This window comes from Brachyistius frenatus, unplaced genomic scaffold (assembly GCF_029030835.1).
Source record: "Brachyistius frenatus isolate BFR_SWC_R1_liver_20210118 unplaced genomic scaffold, ASM2903083v1 Contig_27, whole genome shotgun sequence".
NCBI lineage: Eukaryota > Metazoa > Chordata > Actinopteri > Embiotocidae > Brachyistius > Brachyistius frenatus.
The window spans coordinates 2271683-2295705 of NW_027210626.1; the positions used below are offsets into that span (position 1 = coordinate 2271683).

At 39.8% G+C, this 24023-nt stretch overlaps 3 protein-coding genes across 4 annotated transcripts; all 3 read left to right on the top strand.

Moving 5' to 3' along the window:
- Positions 1 to 4385: 4385 nt before the first annotated feature.
- Positions 4386 to 6036, top strand: LOC138620908 (tubulin alpha chain-like). Its single transcript, XM_069698550.1, has 3 exons — positions 4386 to 4521; positions 4815 to 4963; positions 5047 to 6036. Exons 1-3 carry the CDS (start codon positions 4401 to 4403, stop codon positions 6019 to 6021), a joined length of 1245 nt encoding a protein of 414 aa, XP_069554651.1. The 5' UTR covers positions 4386 to 4400; the 3' UTR covers positions 6022 to 6036.
- Positions 6037 to 7544: 1508 nt separating this feature from the next.
- LOC138620909 (tubulin alpha chain) lies at positions 7545 to 10961 on the top strand. Its single transcript, XM_069698551.1, has 4 exons — positions 7545 to 7603; positions 8967 to 9189; positions 9544 to 9692; positions 9873 to 10961. Exons 1-4 carry the CDS (start codon positions 7601 to 7603, stop codon positions 10848 to 10850), a joined length of 1353 nt encoding a protein of 450 aa, XP_069554652.1. The 5' UTR covers positions 7545 to 7600; the 3' UTR covers positions 10851 to 10961.
- A 1520-nt stretch (positions 10962 to 12481) lies between these two features.
- On the top strand, positions 12482 to 22659 carry dnajb2 (DnaJ heat shock protein family (Hsp40) member B2). Of its 2 annotated transcripts, XM_069698553.1 has the most exons (11): positions 12482 to 12804; positions 14139 to 14234; positions 14880 to 14989; positions 15102 to 15155; positions 15418 to 15534; positions 15769 to 15840; positions 16448 to 16580; positions 16826 to 16896; positions 17926 to 18222; positions 22161 to 22232; positions 22373 to 22659. In XM_069698553.1, exons 2-10 carry the CDS (start codon positions 14170 to 14172, stop codon positions 22187 to 22189), a joined length of 948 nt encoding a protein of 315 aa, XP_069554654.1. In that variant the 5' UTR covers positions 12482 to 12804; positions 14139 to 14169; the 3' UTR covers positions 22190 to 22232; positions 22373 to 22659. The 2 variants fall into 2 exon arrangements, with proteins under 2 accessions (XP_069554654.1, XP_069554653.1); XM_069698552.1 differs by lacking the exons at positions 22161 to 22232; positions 22373 to 22659 and having other exon boundaries at positions 17926 to 19168.
- Positions 22660 to 24023: the final 1364 nt, after the last annotated feature.

The following is a 24023-nucleotide window of genomic DNA, read 5'->3' on the forward strand; positions in this document are numbered from 1 at the left end:
GTGGGTGGGGAGCTCGCAACCTATATTCAACTGCAAACCACTCCCACCTGACTCGTGAACGCGCATGTGGAACGCGCAGCCCGTCACGAGACACTGCGATTTTAATTGTAATCACAAAGGGATAAAGATCCGGTAAAATCCTCCTCTTAAGGGGCTCCGCAGGGAGAACAGTATGTTGTTGTTGGGTTTTTTTTGTTTTTTTTTTTTTTAAGTTTGGTTTGTTGACATAGAAATGTAGCCTAATTTTCCCCATGTTGTTTTAACCACTAAGTAAACAAGACAGACACTTGACGTTTTTTTTTGGGGGGGGGTGGGGATAGTGCCATTGCTTGTATTATCAAAATAAAAAAGACCAAACTTAGCTTTATTCATCACATTACAAGTGATCCGTAACACAAAGCAAAACAATGCACAAAGATAGAGACAGCAAAAAGACCTCATCAGAGACATATGGTGGGCATATGATAAATACCTGTTTTAAACTGACTCTCGAAACCATCTATTGTCTGAGGGAAATAAAAAGCACAAGAGGGGGAATTTCATGACTTTGGGACAGACATTTAAAAAAAATGTAGTTAGTACAAACTAACAAATGTACAGAACAGACATGCAGTAAAATCACAACTTATTGGTTCACAAAACTGATGATTCCCAAACTGTGGTGTGTGTACCACTAGTGGTACACGAGGCTCCACTAGGTGGTACACAAGAGTCATGCTCAAAAAGGTCTACGTTTTCATTTTACAACAGACAACAGTTATTGCATATTATGCAATAACTGTTGTCTGTTGTAAAATATATATATAAATATATATCACATTTCGATAATGTACAAATTATTTGCTAATCATTGAAGTAATTTAAAAATACAAATTGTCTGTGCTCAGCAACGTGGTGGGACGTGGCATCATGTCAGACATGGCTACATGCTAATGTTAGTTTGACAGAGTCGAATTCACACTCCTCAGTCACTGTTTTTTGTAAACAGACCGAGCAGGATTTTAAAATGGCTACAAGGCCCAAAAAAACAGTCCGGAGGGAATGGGCCCATGCTAGAGCCAACAGGTCAGACGAACCTGTGCTGAAGAGGATACAGAGTCGGCTGCTGAGCTGTCAAGTGACGCCACTTCCAGCAAGAAATATAAAAGTATTCTTTGATCGTGAAACACTATTTAGTCTGTCTATGATTATTTCAAGGTTTAATTAGTGACAAATTATTGGTATCTGTAGTGAGAAGTAGCTAACTGTTAAATTTGATGAAGTGGAACATGTTCTGGTTTACAATATTTAACAAGCCCTTGTGGCATTATGACCAGTAAAATTGCCATGTTTTGACTGAAAATACAGAAAATAGACTGAGTGATGGTTTTAAAATGCCCCTCGCTCAGAGAGGTGCTGTCAGCGTCAAGCTATGATGTAGGTTTCCTTGTGGGATGAACATCCTGCAAACCAACTAAAAACACTTTAGCAGTTTGAAAGCTAGAGGTCGCAGTTGCTTCACCATGAGTCCCTGACTGTATACAGCAGTGTGACCAACAGTCCATGCACCATTATACTGTCCTGTCATGCACACACAATATACCCAGCCCAAGCAAGTTTACAAGACGCTGACATTTAGGAACAACGGCCAAACCAAAGGAACTGTGTAAAGGAACAAAGTAACTTGCCATTTTTTTCCAAGCTTTAGGAACAAATGTAGCCAATTTAAGTATTAAGATTAAACAACCAATTAATTCTGTCATCACCAGTGCACAAAAGAAATTCTGGATTTGAGCAGACATTTCATTTAATACTGAATGCTTTTAAATTTGCCAACTTCGAGTGCCAGAAGAAGGATTGCTGTCCTCAACTGTACAGCGAAAGAGCTTTTTATCTTTATAGTGGAAGTCATTTATTACCACTACAGTGGGTCCTGCAAAATATTCTTGTATCTGCCATTGTCCTGCTCTCTCTGTAAAGCTGACCTGTAAGTGTCTAATCTGTATCATATCCTATATGTGGCAAATTTTTAAATATTTTTGCTGAGTTTTAACAACACATTTTTCTTTTATGATTTCACATTTGTGCAAATTACCTTATTTTTTGTTTAGCTCTTGGTTTCTTACCTTTTCTCCCAGCTTTATCACTTTTATGAGCCATCAGTGAAAAGACCAAATTGTGTGTCTCTGGGGGCTTAAACCCTCAAACAATGAAATTGGGTCATAGCTTTATGACTCAAGCAACACCTTGGGGGGCAAATCATAAAAAGACAACAGGAAGGTGTTTGCTTTCTCACTGATACATCCGCTTATAGAACATGAACTCCAGCTAAAGATTTTGAGTTTTGAGTTTTCATATTAATTATAGTTTATGCGGTACAGTTTAACATAATGCATATTTGTTTTCATTATAAACCCCCATCTTGTCCATAAAGTAATAAAACACATAAGCACCAATATATAACCTACATATTTTAACATACAATGTACATGTAAAATTTAACATGAAACAGCTTTAGATACTTTTTACACCATAGTGCTTTGTGTGGTGTTTGGATTTAAAGTGTTGTGATATCAACATCAATTATTGTATTTGTTACCAATGAGTCTCACAGCCTCGGGAGAGAAACTGAACCCAGAATGAGGAGTCCTGTAGTTGATCTGCGGTATCACTCTTTGCATGTCGCAGTTCAACTTATGACAAACAGACTTTTACATTTTACATTACATTACAGACTTGAAATTACAGCGGCTGGTTTGTGTTATCGTGCAAAGAGAGGAGTTGTTCTCAGTGTTGAGTTACATTAATTCTAACTTTTAATTGACATGCAAGACTTTCAAGAAAAAAAAACTCTGCATTCTGTTAGAAATAAAGATGGTCATCCACATGAAATTCATGTAAATAAAGCAGACAAATGTTGCTTCAGTGTTTCAGCACAAAACAGAAGATCTTACTGAGTCAACAGATGGTTTCATGGGAATTGTTGTGGATGCCTCCTGGTCTTGACAGTAGTTTGATTAGTTTTAAATATCGGAGAGCTGAGTGTTCTGCCTTCATATTTGACCTTCCCATTGTCATTAAACATGGTATTTCTTTTTCCAATTTGGCAACAAATGTTCACTCAAGGATGAACTAATTAGATGTTGGAGGTCAAGGGTTAAGGTCAGTGTAACTTCACGTCTGTCCCATTTTTGTGAATGTGACTTCTCAGGAATGGCTGAGGGAATTTCTTTAAATTTGGCATAAACAGGACTCAAGAATCAAGTGATTACATTTTGGTGGCCAAAGGTGAAAGGTCACCGTGACCTTAGAAAAACAGCTATAACTCAGGAATTGATTTACTAATTATGAAAATATTTCACGCTGATAGGATAAGATGGTGGAGTGATGATATTGTTATGTCTAAAGGTTCAAAGTTCAAACACTGACCCACCATGATTCTGTGGTGATCGATGTTTTGTGCTGTTGGGTTGATGTATGCGAAGCATCCATGTTTTAGAATTTGTAGCTTCTTTGCAGCACCATTCATATTTCAAGCACTTACTGTCAATCAGTTTTCTTGGCCAGGCATGTGAACATATACTGTATAAGGATTCCTTCAGAGTCTTCACTACATATGTTATACAAGTCTGTACAGATATGGATGTAAACTACAACATGCCTGGTCAGTGGAGGCATACAACCACGAGGCAGTAATTCTAGTTGTCTTCATTTTTTATTCTGTCTCAAACTACCACATAAAGTCATGTATTCAAAACTGCCAGGTGAAACTACATTAGGTTACCTTCCCCTGTTCGGAGGTTCTGCTTCTGCTTTCTGAAATATGAGGTGCATACACATTTGTACAAAAGTCTCACAAACTCACACAATGAACAGGGTGGTGACCTCCTTTTGCTTTGTGTGTATGTCTGTCAGGCGATTGATCTTATCCTGGTCTCATCAGTAGGTTCTCTGATTACAGGTCAGATCAAATCACTGTTCACCTTAAGCTGCAGGTATATAAACTCATAGTAACACGGCTGCATCTAGCACTACATCTTCCTCCCGATACCTGGACATTGGAGAAGAGAGATAAACTATGGTAAGACATAGTTTGTTATATCATTTCATGTATTTATTAACAAAATACTGTATTTGTTCAGCATTACGGAAAATTGTTTTATGAGCCAAACTGAATTTGTTTTTTATCTGCATCAATCCATGACAAAGTACAATATGATGAGATTGGATTTAAGTAGTTAAATACACTCTGCGTAGCAGAAATGTGGAAAGTAAATAGATACTTCTGGTAATTTAACAGTGTTACTTGCTCTCTGCAGCGTGAATGTATCTCCATTCATGTGGGCCAGGCCGGGGCTCAGATTGGTAATGCCTGTTGGGAGCTCTACTGTCTGGAACATGGGATCCAGCCAGATGGACAGATGCCCACTGACAAAACTACCAAGGGGGGAGATGATTCCTTCAACACCTTCTTCAGTGAGACGGGAGCAGGGAAGCATGTTCCCAGAGCCATCTTTGTCGACCTGGAACCTACTGTTATCGGTCAGTGACAGTTATGACAGTTATGCAGTTTACATTTGACATGTTTTATTGTAATTGCATAGTTTTATTACTTGTATTACCAAATCTATGTGTGTATTAGACAATGATACTGTATTAGGAATTTTAGCTTTTTTTTTTTGTGTTGAATTGCAAATTTTAAACTATTTAAATATCAAGCATTGTTAAAATGTTAAACGCAGATGACAATAACCTCCTCACTCCTTGTGCCATTGTGGAATCATTTCAGTACAAAGCTATGTAGAGTAAATCTCAGTCATTGTCTTGTTGTCCAGATGAGGTGCGTACAGGAACCTACCGTCAGCTGTTCCACCCTGAGCAGCTGATTACAGGAAAGGAGGATGCTGCCAACAACTACGCCCGCGGACACTACACCATTGGCAAGGAGATCATTGATCTGGTTCTGGACAGGACACGTAAACTGGTGAGACTATCAGAGACCGAGGGTACATGTTTGAAGTACATTAAACTTATATTTTCTTGATTTTAACATTTGTGAATTTACAGGCTGATCAGTGCACTGGTCTCCAGGGATTCCTCATCTTCCACTCCTTCGGTGGAGGCACCGGCTCTGGTTTCACCTCCCTGCTGATGGAGAGGCTTTCTGTTGATTATGGTAAAAAGTCAAAGCTTGAATTTGCCATCTACCCAGCACCGCAGGTTTCCACTGCTGTAGTGGAGCCCTACAACTCAATCCTGACCACCCACACCACCTTGGAGCACTCTGACTGTGCCTTCATGGTGGACAATGAGGCCATCTACGACATCTGCCGCCGGAACCTCGATATCGAGAGACCAACCTACACCAACCTGAACAGGCTCATTGGTCAGATTGTGTCTTCAATCACAGCCTCACTTCGCTTCGATGGAGCCTTGAATGTTGACTTGACGGAGTTCCAGACCAACTTGGTGCCCTACCCTCGTATCCACTTCCCTCTGGCCACCTATGCGCCGGTCATCTCTGCGGAGAAAGCATACCATGAGCAGTTGTCAGTCGCTGACATCACCAACACATGCTTTGAGCCAGCCAATCAGATGGTGAAGTGTGACCCCCGTCATGGTAAATATATGGCCTGCTGTCTGCTGTATCGCGGTGATGTGGTGCCCAAAGATGTCAACTCTGCCATCGCCGCCATCAAGACCAAACGCAGCATCCAGTTTGTGGACTGGTGCCCCACAGGCTTCAAAGTGGGCATCAACTACCAGCCTCCAACTGTGGTTCCTGGTGGAGACCTGGCCAAGGTGCAGAGGGCCATGTGCATGCTGAGCAACACCACAGCCATCGCTGAGGCCTGGGCCCGACTCGACCACAAGTTTGACCTCATGTATGCCAAGAGAGCCTTTGTCCACTGGTATGTTGGGGAGGGAATGGAGGAGGGAGAGTTCTCAGAGGCCAGAGAAGACATGGCTGCCCTGGAGAAGGATTATGAAGAGGTGGGCACTGACAATATGGTAGAGGAAGATGATGAAGAGGAATACTGACTTTCCTAAAAAAAAATGCATTTAAACCAAAGTAAATTGATTTATTGCTGGTTTCAAAATGGATCACTTAGTTTTTTGTAGTGAGGGAAATGTATCAGATGTATGAATACACCAGTAAAACTACAATTTAAATAAGGAAATAACACATTTTAATAATCCCTATTATCATTAAACAATACAAAATCATAAAATCCAAATAATTCCAAGACATTCTTCACATGGATAAACTGAAAAGATAGACGTCACACTTTAACACATATAGCCTACACAAAACAAACCTAATCTAAAATATTTAAAACATGATGATTATATTTTAATCTTTTGTTGTGGTACCATTTGCAGTCAAAGCAAAAAAGCTCAACTTTCTTCGGGTGTTAAACGATCTTTTCTCTTTTCAGTGTCAGGCTGAGAAGCTTAGACCAAACCCTCTCTTCTGTGCACCTCCCACCAACATCCTCTCACATGAGGAATGTAAGTTATGAAAGGGCTCCTATGTCAGTTTCTATATGCCATTCAGCAGTAACTCTGTGAGAACGAGCGCGAGAGAAAATAACTGACGAACTCACTGACTAGTGTTGTTTGTGTAACTCATACTCAGACAGTGGCCAGCAGCAACAATAGCAGTTCAGTTGTGGATGAATTACAGCTCAGGGATCCCAACAGGAGCAACCCAAAAGTTGGAGCAAAAACAAAAATGATGAAAACTTGCTTAGATTTTTGTTGGAAGTTTTGTTTGTTTGGAGCCTTTTACACTTCGGTGGTGTAGTATCATAGCAATCACTGGTTTTTCTGTGTGTTCTGAATAATATAATTACACTGAAACACTGCACTATGCCATACAATTTCATTTTATGTGATTTGTGTCAGCTATGTAAGTACTCTTACTCTTTACTGTTGACCTTTCATTCCATTAAAGCATTTATATTGTACATTTATGATGATCAAAATAAAGCATTTTAAAGACTTTCCTTTTAGTCTACCCATAATGTGTGATTATTCATTTAATGATTTAATATAGACACCAGTTAGGCTGTTGTGTGTGTGTGCTGGTGAGTGTGTCGGTGTAGATGCATGCATGAAATAAGCATTCTTTGCCTAAAGCCCTTGTTACAATATAAGGAAAGAAATGTGTGTGGGGGTGAGTGATTTGCATGCTGCTTCAAAGGTCATAAACAGACATAAATGACTCATTTAAGCGATTAAACTAACGCTGAAGCTTTGTGTAGAGCTTCACAGTAAACAGTCACAGCCACACACACACAGCCACAATAAAACAGGAAGACAGTGGTGATAAAGGACATGAAAGGGACATTTTGTTCAGATAAGGCTCTAATCTCAAACTGAAAGACAATGCAGACAAATGTAAGGGCAGATAACATGACAGACAGTATGAGGGACGTCCCTCTTTTTTTTTTTTAAACTGCTGTTTCCTCCCGCCAGTGAAGTATGCAGCTGCTTACTGTGGTTTTCTGCCGGCCCCCTCCACATCCTTGCCTATATAAACCCTGACTCTGCCCCTTTTACTCACTTCTGCCTTGAGTCTGAATCCTCAACGTCGGTCGAAGGACAAGCAGACAAGATGGTGAGTCACTGCTCTGCTGATGACGTAGCCTTGAAATTTCCATTCTTTCTCTCCTCAAGCCTCTCTCTCTTTTTGTTGCTTGGAATTAGATGGATTATATATTGAGGCCTCTGTAATGCTCATAAGGCCTCTGCTGTGGAGTTAAGGGGTGTAGCCTACTCATACAAAATCAGCTTTATCTCAATAAGTGACACTCATTTTGAGATGAATTTATATAATTGAACTTTTTAGGATATGTTTGTAGAGAATTCAGGGAGTAGAAAGCACTGAAATAGAAACATTTGACCAGAAAAGAAATCCTTTCTGTACTCTTGGACAATCTAGGTCAGTTGACTGACACTTTATGAGTTAGACTGCTTTGTCATTTTGCAGCTTCTTTAATATACAGCTAGCCATAAAGCAGGAAACATATCCAACTAAAGGGAAAAAAATACCCACAGCCCTTATCATGTGTTTGTTCAGGACTTATAGTTTTTTTTATATAAGTAGAATAGAGCGGGGTAATCGTGGCAGTGGGGGGATGGATAAAAAGAACAGAGAAAATAGGAGTGGTCTGGCCTAGGCAGTGTGAGTTAGTTGGGAGCCATTTTGCAGCTGTTGGGAGTTGGTTTGAGAGAGAGAAGGGGGGGGGAGAGAGACAGAGCCAGACATCTCTGACGTGTTACACAGCACTATGCAGCTGGACAGGATGGGGGAGGAGAGACAAAAAGGGGGAAGGGAGAGGAGAGGGAGGAGATACAGGATGGAGAAGAGGGAGAAAGGTTTTTCGGTCTTCTTAAGGAATGGCCTTCCTGTCTGCCACATACACCACTTGTAGTTGCATTTTTTGTTTAAACCCATAAAACTAACTGAGGCAGAAAGCAGGTTTTACAATTATTTTTAATATGTAAATACATATTCTGCCAATCAATTTTACTGTAGCAAACCAGAGCTCAGACTTTTGTAATCAGGAGACTCTGACAGGTGTTTTCACTTGAATGCTGGCATGCTTTGTGTGCACCACTTAAGCTTCAATATGGGCATACAGTTTTCAGCAGTCAACATTTATTTATTTCCACTCCAAATTTATTTCAGAGATTATATCCAAGATTGTCATTAAACATGAATTTCAAGGCAAAATATGGGTTCAATAGATTGGTTAAATTCAGTACATGTTTGATGTCTCTAACATTTTCCATAGGCATGCTGTAAAAGCATACAATTGTGGAAATAGTATTCAGTGATCAGATAAGTTATTTCAGGCCAGGCATTACTCTCCAGAAAAAACTGAAAAATGTTCCATTAGATACTGAATGAGCTTTATGTCTGACAAACTATAACTGTCCTTCGCCTTTAGCCAACATCTCTTTCCTCTTTTAATCAGCGTGAGTGTATTTCTATGCACGTCGGCCAAGCCGGGGCCCAGATGGGCAATGCATGCTGGGAGCTGTACTGCCTCGAGCATGGGATCCAGCCAGATGGACAGATGCCCTCGGACAAGACTATCGGGGGAGGAGATGACTCCTTCAACACCTTCTTCAGTGAGACGGGAGCAGGGAAGCATGTTCCCAGAGCCATCTTTGTCGACCTGGAACCTACTGTTATCGGTCAGTGACATGTAAATGAAAGGAATTTACTTGTACCATCTTGGACATTGTAAAAACTGTTCTATTATTTAATGAATAGATAGTTTCCTCTTATTGTATATTATTTATCGTTGTTTAACTTGTGCACTTGAACATTGTAACATACACAGTATACAGTGCCATTAAAAATATTTAATCCCCTCTCAATTTCACACCACGCTGATGATAATCTACTTCATCTTGAAGCAAAGTATTACAGCTCAAATGTTTTTCCATATTTAATCACAGCATCAGAACAAATAAAATGTTCAGAGCAGGAACATTCTTCAGTGAGAAAATAGTTTTAACTCTCTTTTTTAATTGTCTGTTGTCCAGATGAGGTGCGTACAGGAACCTACCGTCAGCTGTTCCATCCTGAGCAGCTGATTACAGGAAAGGAGGATGCTGCCAACAACTACGCCCGCGGACACTACACCATCGGCAAGGAGATCATTGATCTGGTTCTGGACAGGACGCGTAAACTGGTGAGAGTTTAGTCAAAGTAGTTTGTTGGTTTAACATTTAACAAAATTTTGAGCTCTTCAAACAGCATTTTTGCCTTAGCTGTGAATAGACCAAGTGGTTACTTTGCAAAAAGTGATTTTGTGTGAAGACCATTTGGCTGGAATGGAGTTTTAATTAATCAAAACCAATTGTCTCTACAGGCTGATCAGTGCACTGGTCTCCAGGGATTCCTCATCTTCCACTCCTTCGGTGGAGGCACCGGCTCTGGTTTCACCTCCCTGCTGATGGAGAGACTTTCTGTTGATTATGGTAAAAAGTCAAAGCTTGAGTTTGCCGTCTACCCAGCACCGCAGGTTTCCACTGCTGTAGTGGAGCCCTACAACTCAATCCTGACCACCCACACCACCTTGGAGCACTCTGACTGTGCCTTCATGGTGGACAATGAGGCCATCTACGACATCTGCCGCAGGAACCTCGACATCGAGAGACCAACCTACACCAACCTGAACAGGCTCATTGGTCAGATTGTGTCTTCAATCACAGCCTCACTTCGCTTCGATGGAGCCTTGAACGTTGACTTGACGGAGTTCCAGACCAACTTGGTGCCCTACCCTCGTATCCACTTCCCTCTGGCCACCTATGCCCCAGTCATCTCTGCGGAGAAAGCATACCATGAGCAGCTGTCAGTCGCTGACATCACTAATGCCTGCTTTGAGCCAGCCAATCAGATGGTGAAGTGTGACCCCCGTCATGGTAAATATATGGCCTGCTGTCTGCTGTATCGCGGTGATGTGGTGCCCAAAGACGTCAACTCTGCCATCGCTGCCATCAAGACCAAACGCACCATCCAGTTTGTGGACTGGTGCCCCACAGGCTTCAAGGTGGGCATCAACTACCAGCCTCCAACTGTGGTTCCTGGTGGAGACCTGGCCAAGGTGCAGAGGGCCGTGTGCATGCTGAGCAACACCACAGCCATCGCTGAGGCCTGGGCCCGACTCGACCACAAGTTTGACCTCATGTATGCCAAGAGAGCCTTTGTCCACTGGTACGTTGGGGAGGGAATGGAGGAGGGAGAGTTCTCAGAGGCCAGAGAAGACATGGCTGCCCTTGAAAAGGATTATGAAGAGGTGGGCACTGACAGCATGGGAGAGGAGGATGAAGAGGGAGAAGAATACTAACAAACATCATCACGCATTCCAAAAGTTATCATGAACGTAACACAATCCCAACAAGATTCTAAATCTATGGTGGTGATATGTCAGTGTTATCAATAAAAGCTCTAATGAACATTTTAAATGAACTTGTGATCATTCTGTGACTCTTCCACCACATCCTGGTGGCCAAATAAATACTTTATTGAAGAGTAATTTACTCCAACAGCAATAATCAATCCCCTTTATCATTCAAAATGTATTTATCCTTTACAATTGGTACCAATCCATAAACATTATGGTGAGATGTGCAAGTAGGCCTATGATTGTCTGCATAAGATATTTAACCTAAATATAAAGGTAAAATCAAATCATCAGCAGTGTCCATAGAACTATTCTAATCAGCAATAATGTTGATTAAATGTTGATTAACCTGATCATTTCCACACACTATATTTTGGTTTTTTTTGTAGGTTATTAAATCGTTTATGGGCAGGTATACTCCATTTACAAGGGAAATTCCAGTTTCCTGCCCTTTTGTGCCTTGTAGATAAGTGATCACAAAGTCTACAATGGGCAGGGCTGGCCTACTCCCTGCAGTTGCTCCTCTTGGCCAACAGATGGGAGTAAAGTGACCAGCGGGTAAAGTTGAGTGAGTCAGACTAAAGAAGTTTAGTAATGTTGAACATCACTGACAATCCAAATAACCCTGACATAATAAGCTCATCATATGATCCTGGCCCCTGTGATGATTCACACAGTAAACTAGAAGCAAACTTTCTGGTAAATTAAAGTGAAAGTATTAAAACTGCCTCATGCAGCAGAACAGCCCCTTTCAGAATTATATTATAGGCCATTATATGACTGGATTAAAATTACTTTAACAATACATGAGTCAAAAGTACTCTAAGGTTTTGAGGTTGACCTAATTGTAACTATTTATATCCTCGGCCGGTGAGGGGGGGGGGGGGGGGAGAAGTAATCAGATCTTTAGTCCAACATGAAAAATTAGCAACAAATGCAGTAAAATAACTAAAGTAAAAGTACTGGTTTGGTGCCCTGTGACGGAATTATTATTGTCTATGAAAATATTAAATGGTTGTAACAGTGAGTCAGCAGAAAGTGTTGTATTTTAAATTGTTGTAGGCTAACTATCCATTATGTAAAACCAAAGTTATCAAATAAATGTAGTGTAAAGTACAATCTGACATAGTGGAGACGAAGTATCAAGAAGGATCAAATTGAAATATTCAAGTAAAGTATGAGTACTTCCAATAAGACCAATACCTGCTGCTGCAAAGTGACTCTAGCTGTCAGATCAAATATGGTGTAAAACTATAAATTCGTAGAAAAATGAAATAGGCCTAGTCAAGTACCTAAATTCTTTAAATAGGTTAATTTCACCACTGCAGTGTAATAAACACGAGCCTGATATAAAATGATTTAGTAACATCTCCCTTATGATCTTTTTTTTTTTTTTTTATTTTTTTTTTTTAAGTCAATCAAACCTGTGGACGTCCACAGTCCCATCAGAAGTCGCTGCTTTTCTACAGTTTCTGGTTAAATCACATTATCACGTAGCAACAAGCAGACCGGCAGACAGGGCGGGTCTGATGACGTTTCCGATCACTGGCATGTTCTAGACGCTCTATTTTTTTCTCTCCGCCGGCGGTGACGTAGCGCGCACGGCTCAGACCAACACTCAGGACACACAGGGCCGCCTGGCCGCACGTTTTCACGGAGGAGACCGACAGTGGACCGCAGAGACTTAACAGTGGCCTACCTTTAGCGGTGATATTGTTCTGTTAGAGCACATTTGTGTCGGGGCGGTGGAGAGGCAGGCTGAAGGAGGAGTTGGCTGTGCGGCTGTCACGAAGACAGGAGGAGCGTTTACCAGCGGCACCGCTATCATAACTCAGTCAAGTCAGAGCGCTCGACTGACGGCTCAACTGCTCACTAATTAGGCCGAGGGACTTGGACGGTAGGTCCAGAGCTTTGGCTTGTCCTAACAAGTTGGGGCTCCCTACAGACTGAAGACAATGTTGCTACTGCAGTTTATTATAGGTGTCCAACTTTACCATAATAGGACATGTGTCACCTAAATGCCGAATAATATAAGTCTGCAACGAGTATATTAATAATCGATTATTGTCTCGATTATTATATTAGTTGTTTGGTGTTTAAAATGGTGAAAAATGTCGACTAGTGTTTCCTAAAGCCCGAGGTGCAGCCTAAAATGTCTTTTTTTTTGTTTTTTTGTTTGTTTTTGTTGTCCAATCAAACAATCCACAACCAAAATATATCCGTTTATTATCATGGAGGACAACCATTTTTTTTTTTTTTTTTTAAAGTTGTAATGAGAAATTGTATCTATTACTCTAAATTACTTAAAACGATTAATCGATTGGTGGCACGTTTTTAATTGACTAATGTTACCCGTAATGTCAGTGGTATGTACTTGAATAGCACAGCACCTGTGCCTCCAAGTGCATTTGCCCGTGTGTTTAAGCCTGCATAGCCCTACTGTCACGTCAGCAGCAGTTGCCAGATGCCTTGGCGCTAGAAATATCACAGTAATAATACTGCTGGGAGCGCCTGGCTGTTCCCGAGGGGAAACAGAAAGTTAAGTTGAGTGTTTTTACCTTAGTTTGGAAGTCCCCTCTTCAGCCCCGACTCTGCTGCAGTCCACTCATGGGATTGGCACGGTGGTCAGCATGTTGTCTGTGGCTAGAATAGAACTACTAACTGCACCGAGGTCTTCATTTCAAGGGCACAACTAACTCCTGATACTTTCATTTTAACTAAAGCAGCTGTTCAAATGTTTATGTTAGTGATTCTGTGAAACCAACACTTCTGACTTGATTAAGATACATTTGTGGAGTTCTCCGGAAACTTTGCACTTATAAAACTATTAAATTGTAATGAAAACGTTTAAGGAATATTAGCGTAGTTCATTGCCCCTCAACTGTTTTCGTTGTCTTTAGTTTGAGTGAAGTTAACAAATGAAGTGTTGCGTTGCTTGTGTCTCAGATAAGTCACTTATCTTCACATAAAAATGGCAACAGTGTTGACCAAAATGTCTCCTACCTGTTTCCGTATTATAATGACCATAAAGTATGTACTATTTAATAGTAAACTGTACCTCACCTGTCTGCAAATTAAATTAAGAAAAAAAATCTTAGCAATTGCTTTAGTTTTGTAGATTCTGGTGAACGTCATAGTTACAGAATGCCGGAGGTGTTCATCCACACATGACATAGCTAAGTATACTTTATATGAATCACCAAGACAGAAACTCTTGTATTTTAATTTCAGGAAGGTGTTTTGAGGAGTGACAGGAGGCAACATGGTCGACTACTATGAATTCCTGGGAGTGTCCAAAACAGCTTCTCAGGAAGACATCAAGAAGGCGTGAGTTTCCTGAGATGATCTGAGGTGTTGGCAGTCATAGTCATATTTAATGAAGACAAGGTTTAGACAATTTAATATTTAAAAATATATTTGAAATGTTACTTCTCACCTTGAATTTTCAGGTTTATTTAAACACCGAAGTCACTTTGTGATTGGAAGTTTCTTCGATTAATGTTTCTGGAGTCAAATTTTAAACAACCATCTAATTTGATTCCAAACAAAACATTCTTGTTTCAAAACATGCACAACTATTTGAAATAATTACAAACTACCAAAGAAATCTCTCCAATAGACATCAGAATTAAACCATATGCCTGAAGTAAGAAGTTTGTTCAACATACCCAGGATATCTTTACCCCTGAAAACCCAGAGTTAAACCTGAAAATTATCTCGTTAACCGCAAATCCTGCTTGGTATTATAGGCCCCGGTGATTTCAGAACTACTGGTATGAAAAATACAGATTTCTCAAATATCTACATTCTTTTTTCTTTTCTTTTTTTTTTTCTAAGTTTTTGCTTTGTGCTGTGTTGTTTGCAAAGAGTCCCTCATTATTCCGCATTTTAATGTATACTCTACACCGGCTGTATGTGTCAATGTGTCAATGTTTGTTTGTGGCTCTGTTTGATTTTGTTTTGTGTGTTCAGGTACAGGAAACTGGCCCTGAAATGGCATCCAGACAAAAATCCAGACAACAAGGAGGAAGCGGAGAAAAAGTTCAAAGAACTTGCTGAGGCCTATGAAGTCCTGTCTGACAGTAAGCCACTTACTGGTCTGCGTGTGCGTGCATACGTGCGTGTGTGCGTGCGTGTGTAAGGGAAAAAATAGGTTGGGTTGATGACAGTGAGTACTCTTTTCCTTTTTGACAGAGTCCAAACGTGACGAATATGACAGATATGGAAATGACAGAATGCGACATACAGGTAAAAACAAAAAACAGAATCTATTTTTGCATCTATTATAGTAATGGTTTGAAAAATTCTTTGACTCAGGCACATGTGACGGGACACATGAATGGTGGTTCCTTCTGTTGTCTACATTTTAGGACTTTGTGTTGGATTTTGTTTTCTGTGGCTAATAACATGTCCTCTCCCTCTTTCTGTTTGTCCTTATTCGACTCTTTCCTCCATTCTTTCTTCCTTCTCTTCTCTTCACTTCCTTGACCCTGACATCTTTATCTCCCAGGTTCCTCCAGCTCAGACTTTTCGTCAGATTTCCCAGGATTCACCTTCACATTCCGCAACCCAGACGAGGTGTTCAAAGACTTTTTTGGTGGACAGGATCCCTTTGCTAGCTTCTTTGGTACGTTGTGCACAACTGATATCAGTATTTGTCCAAGAACACTTCTTGTCCAAATTGTTACCCATTGAATTTATTTATTTGTTATCAATTTACATTAAGAGGGGTGATTTATGGTCAAAGTAAATATGATCAAAGTAATTGGTTTTAGGTTTTCTGTGATTGCACGTCATCTTTCTTTTCTCTTGCCTCGATTGTTTAAATGTTACCTAACACGTCTCTTTTTCTCCGATCCAGATGACTTTGCGTCGTTTGGATCAGCCTCTCACCTCGGCCCCAGTCGATTCTTCTCCTTTCCTTCAGCAGGAGGTAAACAGTTACATGCTGTAAGAAAAATTTAGCACCTGCAGATTATAGTGTTCTTACAGCTGTCCAATCAGACATCTTGGTGTTTTTTACTCTGGGTATAATAAAAGCATTGGCACTGAACCACTTCATTATTAAAAAAAAAAAAAAAAAAAAAATCTGTTCAGGTTTTGGCAGTTTAACAACATCAACACAGCAGTGACTGTAGATAAAAGCTGATGGGGTGTACAATGTGTTAAAGTTTACGATTACAGTTAAAATTAGAAGTGCACATCAAACAGTTTCCGTTTTTAAATCAATGCAAAATGTATACTGAAAACCATTTATTCAGAGCAGCTACACTTGTGCTTCAAACTCCACTACAGCTAACTCACTGGTAAAACTAAACTAACCATGGGTTATAGATTGTGTTCACCAAAGAATTTGCAAAGTATTTTCTTACTCAGTTTTGTCAAACCAAGTGCATCTCTGCCCAACCTAAAGTCACACTTTCTGTGGTGATAAAGTGGGAGTGGTATTCTCCTTAAACAGGCTGAGTTTTTTTTTTTTTAAAGACACAGCAAACTAAATTAGTCTTCTCTCTTCTCTTTGATCTTCTGCTTTTCTGCAGCTGATTTTACTACTTTTTCATCTTCCTTTGGTGGACTGGATGGGATGAGCAGCATGGGTGGAGGGATGAGCAACATTAAATCAGTTTCTACCTCCACTCGCTTCATGAATGGAAAACGCACCACCACCAGAAAGTATGTCAGTCTCCTCAATTTGATTTGAACGCAGTTGGATGGATGTCTGAGTTGTTTCTTATGGATTTATTTGGCTGTTAATTCTAATTTTTAAAGTACAAAGTATGTCTAGAGCTATCATTATAGTCCTCATGAGTGAATGTCACTATCTACAAAATTACTTATGGACACATTTTTATGAATATTTATTAATTCACTACATTTTTAAGTTCTGCCACTTATCTTTGCATTTGTCTTGCTTGCAGGATAAAGGAGAACGGGCAGGAAAGAGTGGAAATTGAGGAGGACGGGGTGTTAAAGAGTGTTTTAATTAATGGTAAGACCATTCACACTGAATGATGGTGAGAAATTTGAGGGCAAATAGAATTAAGTACTTTACTTTGGCTCACGCCGAACCAATGAAAATAATCTAAAATGAGTTCTGTCTAATCACTAAGCCTGAAAACCTAACTTTATTATGTAAAAAAAGGACTTCGTTAAAACAAATACTGCACAGGTGGAAATCTATTAGGTCATTATCATCAAGGAAGAAATCAGGTGAGGGAACAGAGAAAAACACAACAGGCACCTCGCCCCCTATAACAGATTCACCTAAAATTGTACCACACAGCAAAATCAGAAATACATTTGCCTCTCAAAAAGGTTTCAAATCAAGAGTGAGACGTTTTTAAAGAATAATATTGAAACAGGAAAGGCTTTAGTATTATTAGCTTTATTTTTGGTATTGCAGTTAAAACTGTTATGTTGACAATCTTACAATATTAAACTTCTGTTCCTCTAAGTCAGGGGTGTCAAATTCATTTTAGTTAAGGGGCCACATACTGCCCACTTTGATCTCAAGTGGGCCAGACCAGTAAAATCATAGCATAATAGCACATACATAACGACAATATTTCTCTTATGTTTAAATCATTGGTGAAGGTTTTTGGATGATAAACCCTATTTTAAGGTCTTTCTACAATAAACTAGAAACATAAAGAGCAAAAACTCAGACATCAGCCCACTGTTTATCTGCTGGGCTCTCCTCTGCAGATTCCCTCGCTTTGTGACGCGTTTGACGTCAAACGCGTCACAAAGCGAGCAGCGAGCGCTTCTGCCTCCGGAGCAGACATCGCATTTACGCTGTTTTTGAAGCAATTACTGGATCGGTTAAAAAAAAAATTACAAAACGTTTGTACTCATAAACCTCCATATTCTCATAGAAATGCAATTTATGTCTTTCTGTAATTTTCACACTTAGCAAAGTCACCCGGCGGGCCGTATGTTTGACACCCCTGCTCTAAGTTATGTGACTTCATCTTACCAGTGGACTAACACCCATGTTGTTGCGGTCTGTGGTTTCCAGGTGTGGAAGATGAAATGGCCCTCGCTCTGGAGCTGAGCCGACGGCAGGGTCAGTCCCATCAGTCCCCTCAGAAATCACAAATCCAGAGCAGATCACCCGTTGAGTCTGATAGATCCCGCCCCAGCCCTTTCTCTGCAGCCACACATCGATCATTCAGCTCTGCGCCCTTCTACCACTACGGGGTCACAGGAAGCAGCGAGGACGACGAGGAAGATGAAGCGCTGCAGATGGCTATGGCATGCAGCCTGTCAGAAATGGAAGCCCAGCAGAAAGCTGCTGCTACTGACTTCATATCAGGTGCTGGGGGTGGGGGCAGAGCTACTTGTGCTAAAACTACGGGCTGTAGAGAAGGCGGGGTTAATAAGACGTCAACTCTTAATGTTCATATTAGTAAAAAGATTGTCGTGGAAGAGAAAGATGAAGAGGGTCCGTTTAAAATGGGCTCAGGGTCTGAAGATCACTGGCAAAAGGAGGGAAAGGTGACCAGGGAGCCCGACTTATCTCCCGAATCACCCTCAACTGACAGCAGTTCGCCGCTGAGCCAGAGCAGTGAGGAAAGGTTTAAACCTGCGATAAAGAATAGTGACATCAGTGTGAAAAAGAAAAAGAAGTGCGGGTGTGTTGTGTGCTAGTGCAGTGTCTGTGTGTGTAAACTATATTTTGGAAGCCTTATTATACTTGCCTCGGTGTCTTGCCTTCAGCCGGACTCTAATGTAATGTGACTGCTTGAATATTTATTTGCGGGAGTGCCTAAACTGATGTCAAGGCTTTCACGAAGTCTAAACACCCCTAAAAGGGACAAACTTTGACAGGATTTTTTGACGTCTTGCTGGTTTTGCCAATTTAGATAATGTGCAAAAACATATCAAAGTTAATAGAACTGTCTTGTTTTGTGTATGCAGAACAACACAGAGGATTGCTTCTGAACGAATGTAAATGTGCCAAATATTTACACAGACTGAAAAGAGTGGGCAAAAGTGGGGCTTTAGATCTTGTGGGCAAGTGTTGAAGTTGGGGTCTTTTGTGAGGACCAATTAGAGTTTTAAACCTTGGCGGGATATTGCTGGAAATTGAGGAAATCTTCGGTTTAAAACTGAACTTTTTGAATTCAAGGTTAAGGTTTGGAATTACAGAAGCTCACGGTTAGGTTTACTGTAGGCTTTAGGCGTTTAGTTATGAGAAGGAGATCGGGAATGTATTATGTCAGTGAGGGTCCTCATAAAGATAGGAATACAAATGTGAGTGTGGGGATGGGGGCAGATGGGGGGGGGGGTGTAAAGTTTTCTGTGTGCGTCTGTGTTTGGCTCAGATGAGACACTGCCATAGAATTTTCTCATTCACTCTCTGGCAAAGGGAATGTATCAGAACTGTGTCACACTCATCACACTTCCTCTGAAACAATAGATCAAAAATCAAAAGTAGGTCACAGAACTTTCTGTGGTTATTTTTGTGATGACAATGACTACTTTGATTTAGAAAAAAGACCTATGTTTACTGGTCAACTAATAATTTCTCAAATATGTATAGCAAAAACTAGTGGAAGCACACTTTTCAAATACAAATACTTTATATAAATATACTGAGGCTTACTCAGAATAGTTCAAGTAGCTGACTTGGCATTTTTGTTGCAAATTTGCAACAGTGAGGAGCCTATCTATCAATAAATACAAGTACATTATGTCTTGGCCTTAATACATTTTTACTAAAATACCCTTAAATTACCCTTTTTGATAACATTGTAGTTTGGGGAGAGCACTTTATGAAGTTAGAGGACAAAGCACAGTATTGAATGTGTACAGTAGTGTGACTGAATCACTGAATAATTATTTGAATCTCATTTAAATTTCTTGGTGCCTTTGCTTATTTTCACGAAATATATGTTGCTGTACTGACATTACTAGTTTAAATGGGCCAAGTTGGATAAACAAATTCATTTTAGTCAACAAAATGCATTTGGTTGTTTTGGTTTCTCCATTATTCTCCTCCAATATAGGAAGATGACAAAGCTGACTGGAGTTGTTGTCAGGTACTTTGATCCGGAATTGTGTGGGAGTGATGACGTTAAATATAATGATTCTTTGACAGTTTAAAAATAGATTATTCAGCAAAACAAGTCTAGTTTTATTTTTCTCGGGTTGGTTTGAAACGTCAGGGTAGAGGAACGACAGTAGCTACATTTTCCTTTGATCAACGCTTGAAATGCCCCTGAAAAAAACAAAAAAACACTAAACCCCCAAATGAGTCAGTTCAGTAGCTTTGTGTTAAAAATGACTAAGACTGTATTTCAGAGGCAACTGTGCAACGTTCCCACCAGGCTTCTGCCTGAAAGCATTAAAAGAATGCTTTAAGACTTCAAGTTAAAAATCGCTAAAACTCCCAGAATCACTTCCTTATCTTAATACATGAAAATGAAAGAAAGTACATTGGAATATAAGACAACTTGTTGATTTCAAATTATGACATTATATTTCTACAATTTACTGACTTCTATAATTACAATGTCAGCTACAGCTAAGTTTGATTGAATGTCCCACTGAAACTGTTTTATTAGGTTGTACTTTATCTCCCATTTTTACTGAAGCTGGACATTATGTTGATAGCAGTAAATAATTTACATACACACATACATTGTCTCTCTGTGTGTGTGTGTGTGTGTGTGTGTGTGTGTGTGTGTGTGTGTGTGTGTGTGTGTGTGTGTGTGTGTGTGTGTGTGTGTGTGTGTGTGTGTGTGTGTGTGTGTGTGTGTCTCTTTTAAAGTTAGTATAAGAGAACTGAGTCGTTGAATGTCAAGTCAGTTACCATGGTGCTCCTGGATGAAACCCAAACTTGCCTTGTTGCCGACCTCTAATGAAGTAAAAGCAGTGTTAGTGTTGTTAGTGGATCACTGATAACTGTTTTAAATGTGATTGTATCTGTGAGGATGAAGCGGAAAGTAAAAAAAAAAAAGTCTAGTTGGTGCCAAAACACTAAGGTGTCAAAAATACTTACTACTACCAGAAATATGTAATATGTTTTTAAAAAAAAAATCATTACTAGTGTTCACAGACATGCCTTTCTTAATTAGCAGCTCATTATAGGGGGTGTCTCTTTGTCTTGTCTTGTTTTTTTGTTGCCCATACAGCACACTAGGTTTATTTGGCTGTAATATACTGTAATATATTTTTCATGAGTGCTTGATTTCTTTTAATTGCATGAGTTTTGCTTTCACTTTAAAGTGCAACTATCATCACTGGCAAAAAATTAAGGCCAACTGTGACGACACAACTTTAAACATGCACCCAAAATGGATTTGTTTTACTCATTATTAATTTATCCTATTGTTGGAGAGGGAATAAGAGTGAAATAGGCATATGGATTCTTTTTATAAATATATACTGGCCTGTATTTGTACTACATTGAGATGCCATGTGTTAATGTTCTTATTATTTTTAAATTGTTAAAAGGTAAATAACAAATAAAGATTAAGCCAAAACATGAGTTGGGATATTTGATTTTTTCAGAATATGGCAGTCGCAGTGATGTATTTTCTACTAATTTACACTAATTTCATGCTTAAATCCACTAATTGTAGCACTATTACTACAAAATGATTGTACAGTTCCTGTGTAACAGTTAAAGAAAAAAAGAGCCATCATTTATTCTGAATGATTATCCCTTATTGTTTCTGGCTCTCTCTAATTCACAGACTTTAAACAAAACATACTATTTAGTGCACTTGCATTTATTTTAACTGAATGTTATCAAAACCGATGTGTCTCCATTTACCGACAGTTCAGTTACCTGAAGTAATGTGAGATTATATTGCCTCAGAAAATGCCCATGTATGTAGCATTGTATAGCTCATAACATGCCAATCTGCATCTGCAGCACATTTATTGTCTTCTTTCATCTAGTTCCAATTAGGACTCCGGAGTGTTTTTAATCTATTACCATTACGTTCATAAGAAAGATGTCACAGGCCGTAATTTGAAGAAGAGGGCTGCTGTGCAGTTTTAAATAGCAACAGAATGCAATCCCTCAAACTTTCAAATTGTCTCCTGAATTTTTCACTTTCTTTATCAGCTTTCATTCTCATCCTGCATCAACATGTTATGCACTCCCTTTGTCTGTAAGATATCAATGTAATGTAGCAAACACACATGTAAAGCACTTCTGTAGTCGGTGTCTAGTAACATTATTTCCGGGATAAGTTGGAATTGATGATTTTGTCTTACTCTTCCTGCTTCCTGTTTCAGACTCGGACTTCGAGGCCTTCACAAGCTAACCTGATTGGCGCATGCTGCTCTGTGCTCTAATCCTGTCCTGAGGTAAAGAACTAGTGTGAATTTGAGGCACGCCGATAGTTGTTCAATTATTCCTTTTCCTGCCCCATAAACTCCATATAGATCAGATAAGATGATGCCTTTCAGCAAAAGTTTAACATGTCCTTTTACGTCTATTCTTGCAGGTCAAAGGTCGATTCCCCACGATGCACTTTTCTCTCTGCCCACCATGACTCCTACCTGCTGAATGACACTTAAAATAAGATGTGTATTTAATATAAATATGTGCGTGCCTGCGTGCGTGTGTGTGTGTGTGTGTGTGTGTGTGTGTGTGTGCGTGTGTGTGTGTGTGTGTGTGTGCATGTGTGTGTGTATAGCTAACTGTGGAGCAAAACACTGGAAACTTTGTATTTTCAAACCCAAAGAAATAGTTCTAGTCATCTCTGCATTAAACAACAATGTCTCTGCTAAATTTGTAAGTTTTTGTTTTGGTAAACGGGCACACAAAATGTTACTAGAATGTGCATTTCCTGAAGAAAATGTAGTGAATGCTGCAAGAGCTTGCTGGAAGCTGCTGTTGCATCTTGCTTGGGAAAGAGAAAGGAGGAGTAACATGCAACAAGGGTCTGATCAGCAAGATATCGAACCAGGTCTCTACCGCTAAGGGGATAAGTGCCCATGTGGCATGCACCCTAACAAATTAACCATCAGATCACACCAGTACTGAAAGAACAGAGAAACAAAATGATCATTCTTGGGAGTAGTTTCTGCAGAAGTAGGAACAAAGAATACCTCCAAACCTCATGAGATGAGGCAATGCCACTAAAGCCACGAACCGTATACTATAAATGGTCCTTTTCTGCCACCCTTAGGCACTTAATAGTAACTTGGATTACCTTTGTCAAAAAGTACAAATAAACATAAAAAAAGACAGACAGAAATATATTTCCTGTGAATAGTTTGGAGTTGACATGATTGGCTGCTTCCAAAAAGAAAGTGAACATCTTTCTCACCACCCTTTGACATTTTCCTCTTATGTCTTCAGAAGATTTAGATTTGAACTCGCCTGTGTAGCAACCCAATGTTCGTCACAGTGAGCTAAACCAGGAGCCACATCTCTTTCGGGAACTCTGAATGTGTATACACACCAAAAATGCTGTATTGATTCTCAAACTCGTACTTGATAGATATTCCAGATGTCATGCAAATTGGGGATTGTCTGGGCAAGCTACAGTTTTTTTTTTTTTTTTTTATCCAAAAATGTCACCCCTGGTCAAATTTTCACATCATTTTTCCGATAATCTTTTGATGCCAATTTTGTTACTCTGAGTTAAAAATGGACTACTTTGAAAAAGGGGTTTTGCATATATTGCAATTTTTCTGGTAAAAATGGAGTGAAAGTGGGTGTTGCCTTTATAAAACCAATGCAGCTGATTGGTCCATTCTTTTCTGCTCTCTGATTGGTCAATTCTATTCTGCTTTCTGCTTTGACACCGTTTTTACTAATCTGACAAGTGCTGATCCCAGCTAACAGATTGCCAGTCCATCACAGAGACAGATGGAGACAAAGACCATTCACACCTAATGGTAATCGACCCTGCTAACCACTGCACCACTGCGCGGCCCACGCCTTAAACCGTTTCCCTTTTATCCTCTTTATGATATTGCTAAACCACTACGGGTGTAATATACTTTTGACCACTAGAGTGCGCGCTTTTGGGAGCTGCTGACGGCACACGCTGCCATTCTTGATTCACTGCCCGCCTGGTGAACAAGAGGAAAACACCGGCCAGATAGCCACGTTTATGGCCCGGTATGTCGTGTTTATGAATGAAA

Bases quoted from the DNA above. Each gene is read 5' to 3' on its own strand.
- LOC138620908 (XM_069698550.1), top strand. From the start codon at position 4,401: ATGCCCACTGACAAAACTACCAAGGGGGGAGATGATTCCTTCAACACC. The intron at 4,522-4,814 runs GTCAGTGACAGT...CTTGTTGTCCAG, and splicing joins CCTGGAACCTACTGTTATCG to ATGAGGTGCGTACAGGAACC. The intron at 4,964-5,046 runs GTGAGACTATCA...GTGAATTTACAG, and splicing joins TGGACAGGACACGTAAACTG to GCTGATCAGTGCACTGGTCT.
- LOC138620909 (XM_069698551.1), top strand. The intron at 9,190-9,543 runs GTCAGTGACATG...TCTGTTGTCCAG, and splicing joins CCTGGAACCTACTGTTATCG to ATGAGGTGCGTACAGGAACC. The intron at 9,693-9,872 runs GTGAGAGTTTAG...TTGTCTCTACAG, and splicing joins TGGACAGGACGCGTAAACTG to GCTGATCAGTGCACTGGTCT.
- dnajb2 (XM_069698552.1), top strand. From the start codon at position 14,170: ATGGTCGACTACTATGAATTCCTGGGAGTGTCCAAAACAGCTTCTCAG. The intron at 14,990-15,101 runs GTAAGCCACTTA...CCTTTTTGACAG, and splicing joins CTATGAAGTCCTGTCTGACA to AGTCCAAACGTGACGAATAT. The intron at 16,581-16,825 runs GTATGTCAGTCT...TCTTGCTTGCAG, and splicing joins AAACGCACCACCACCAGAAA to GATAAAGGAGAACGGGCAGG.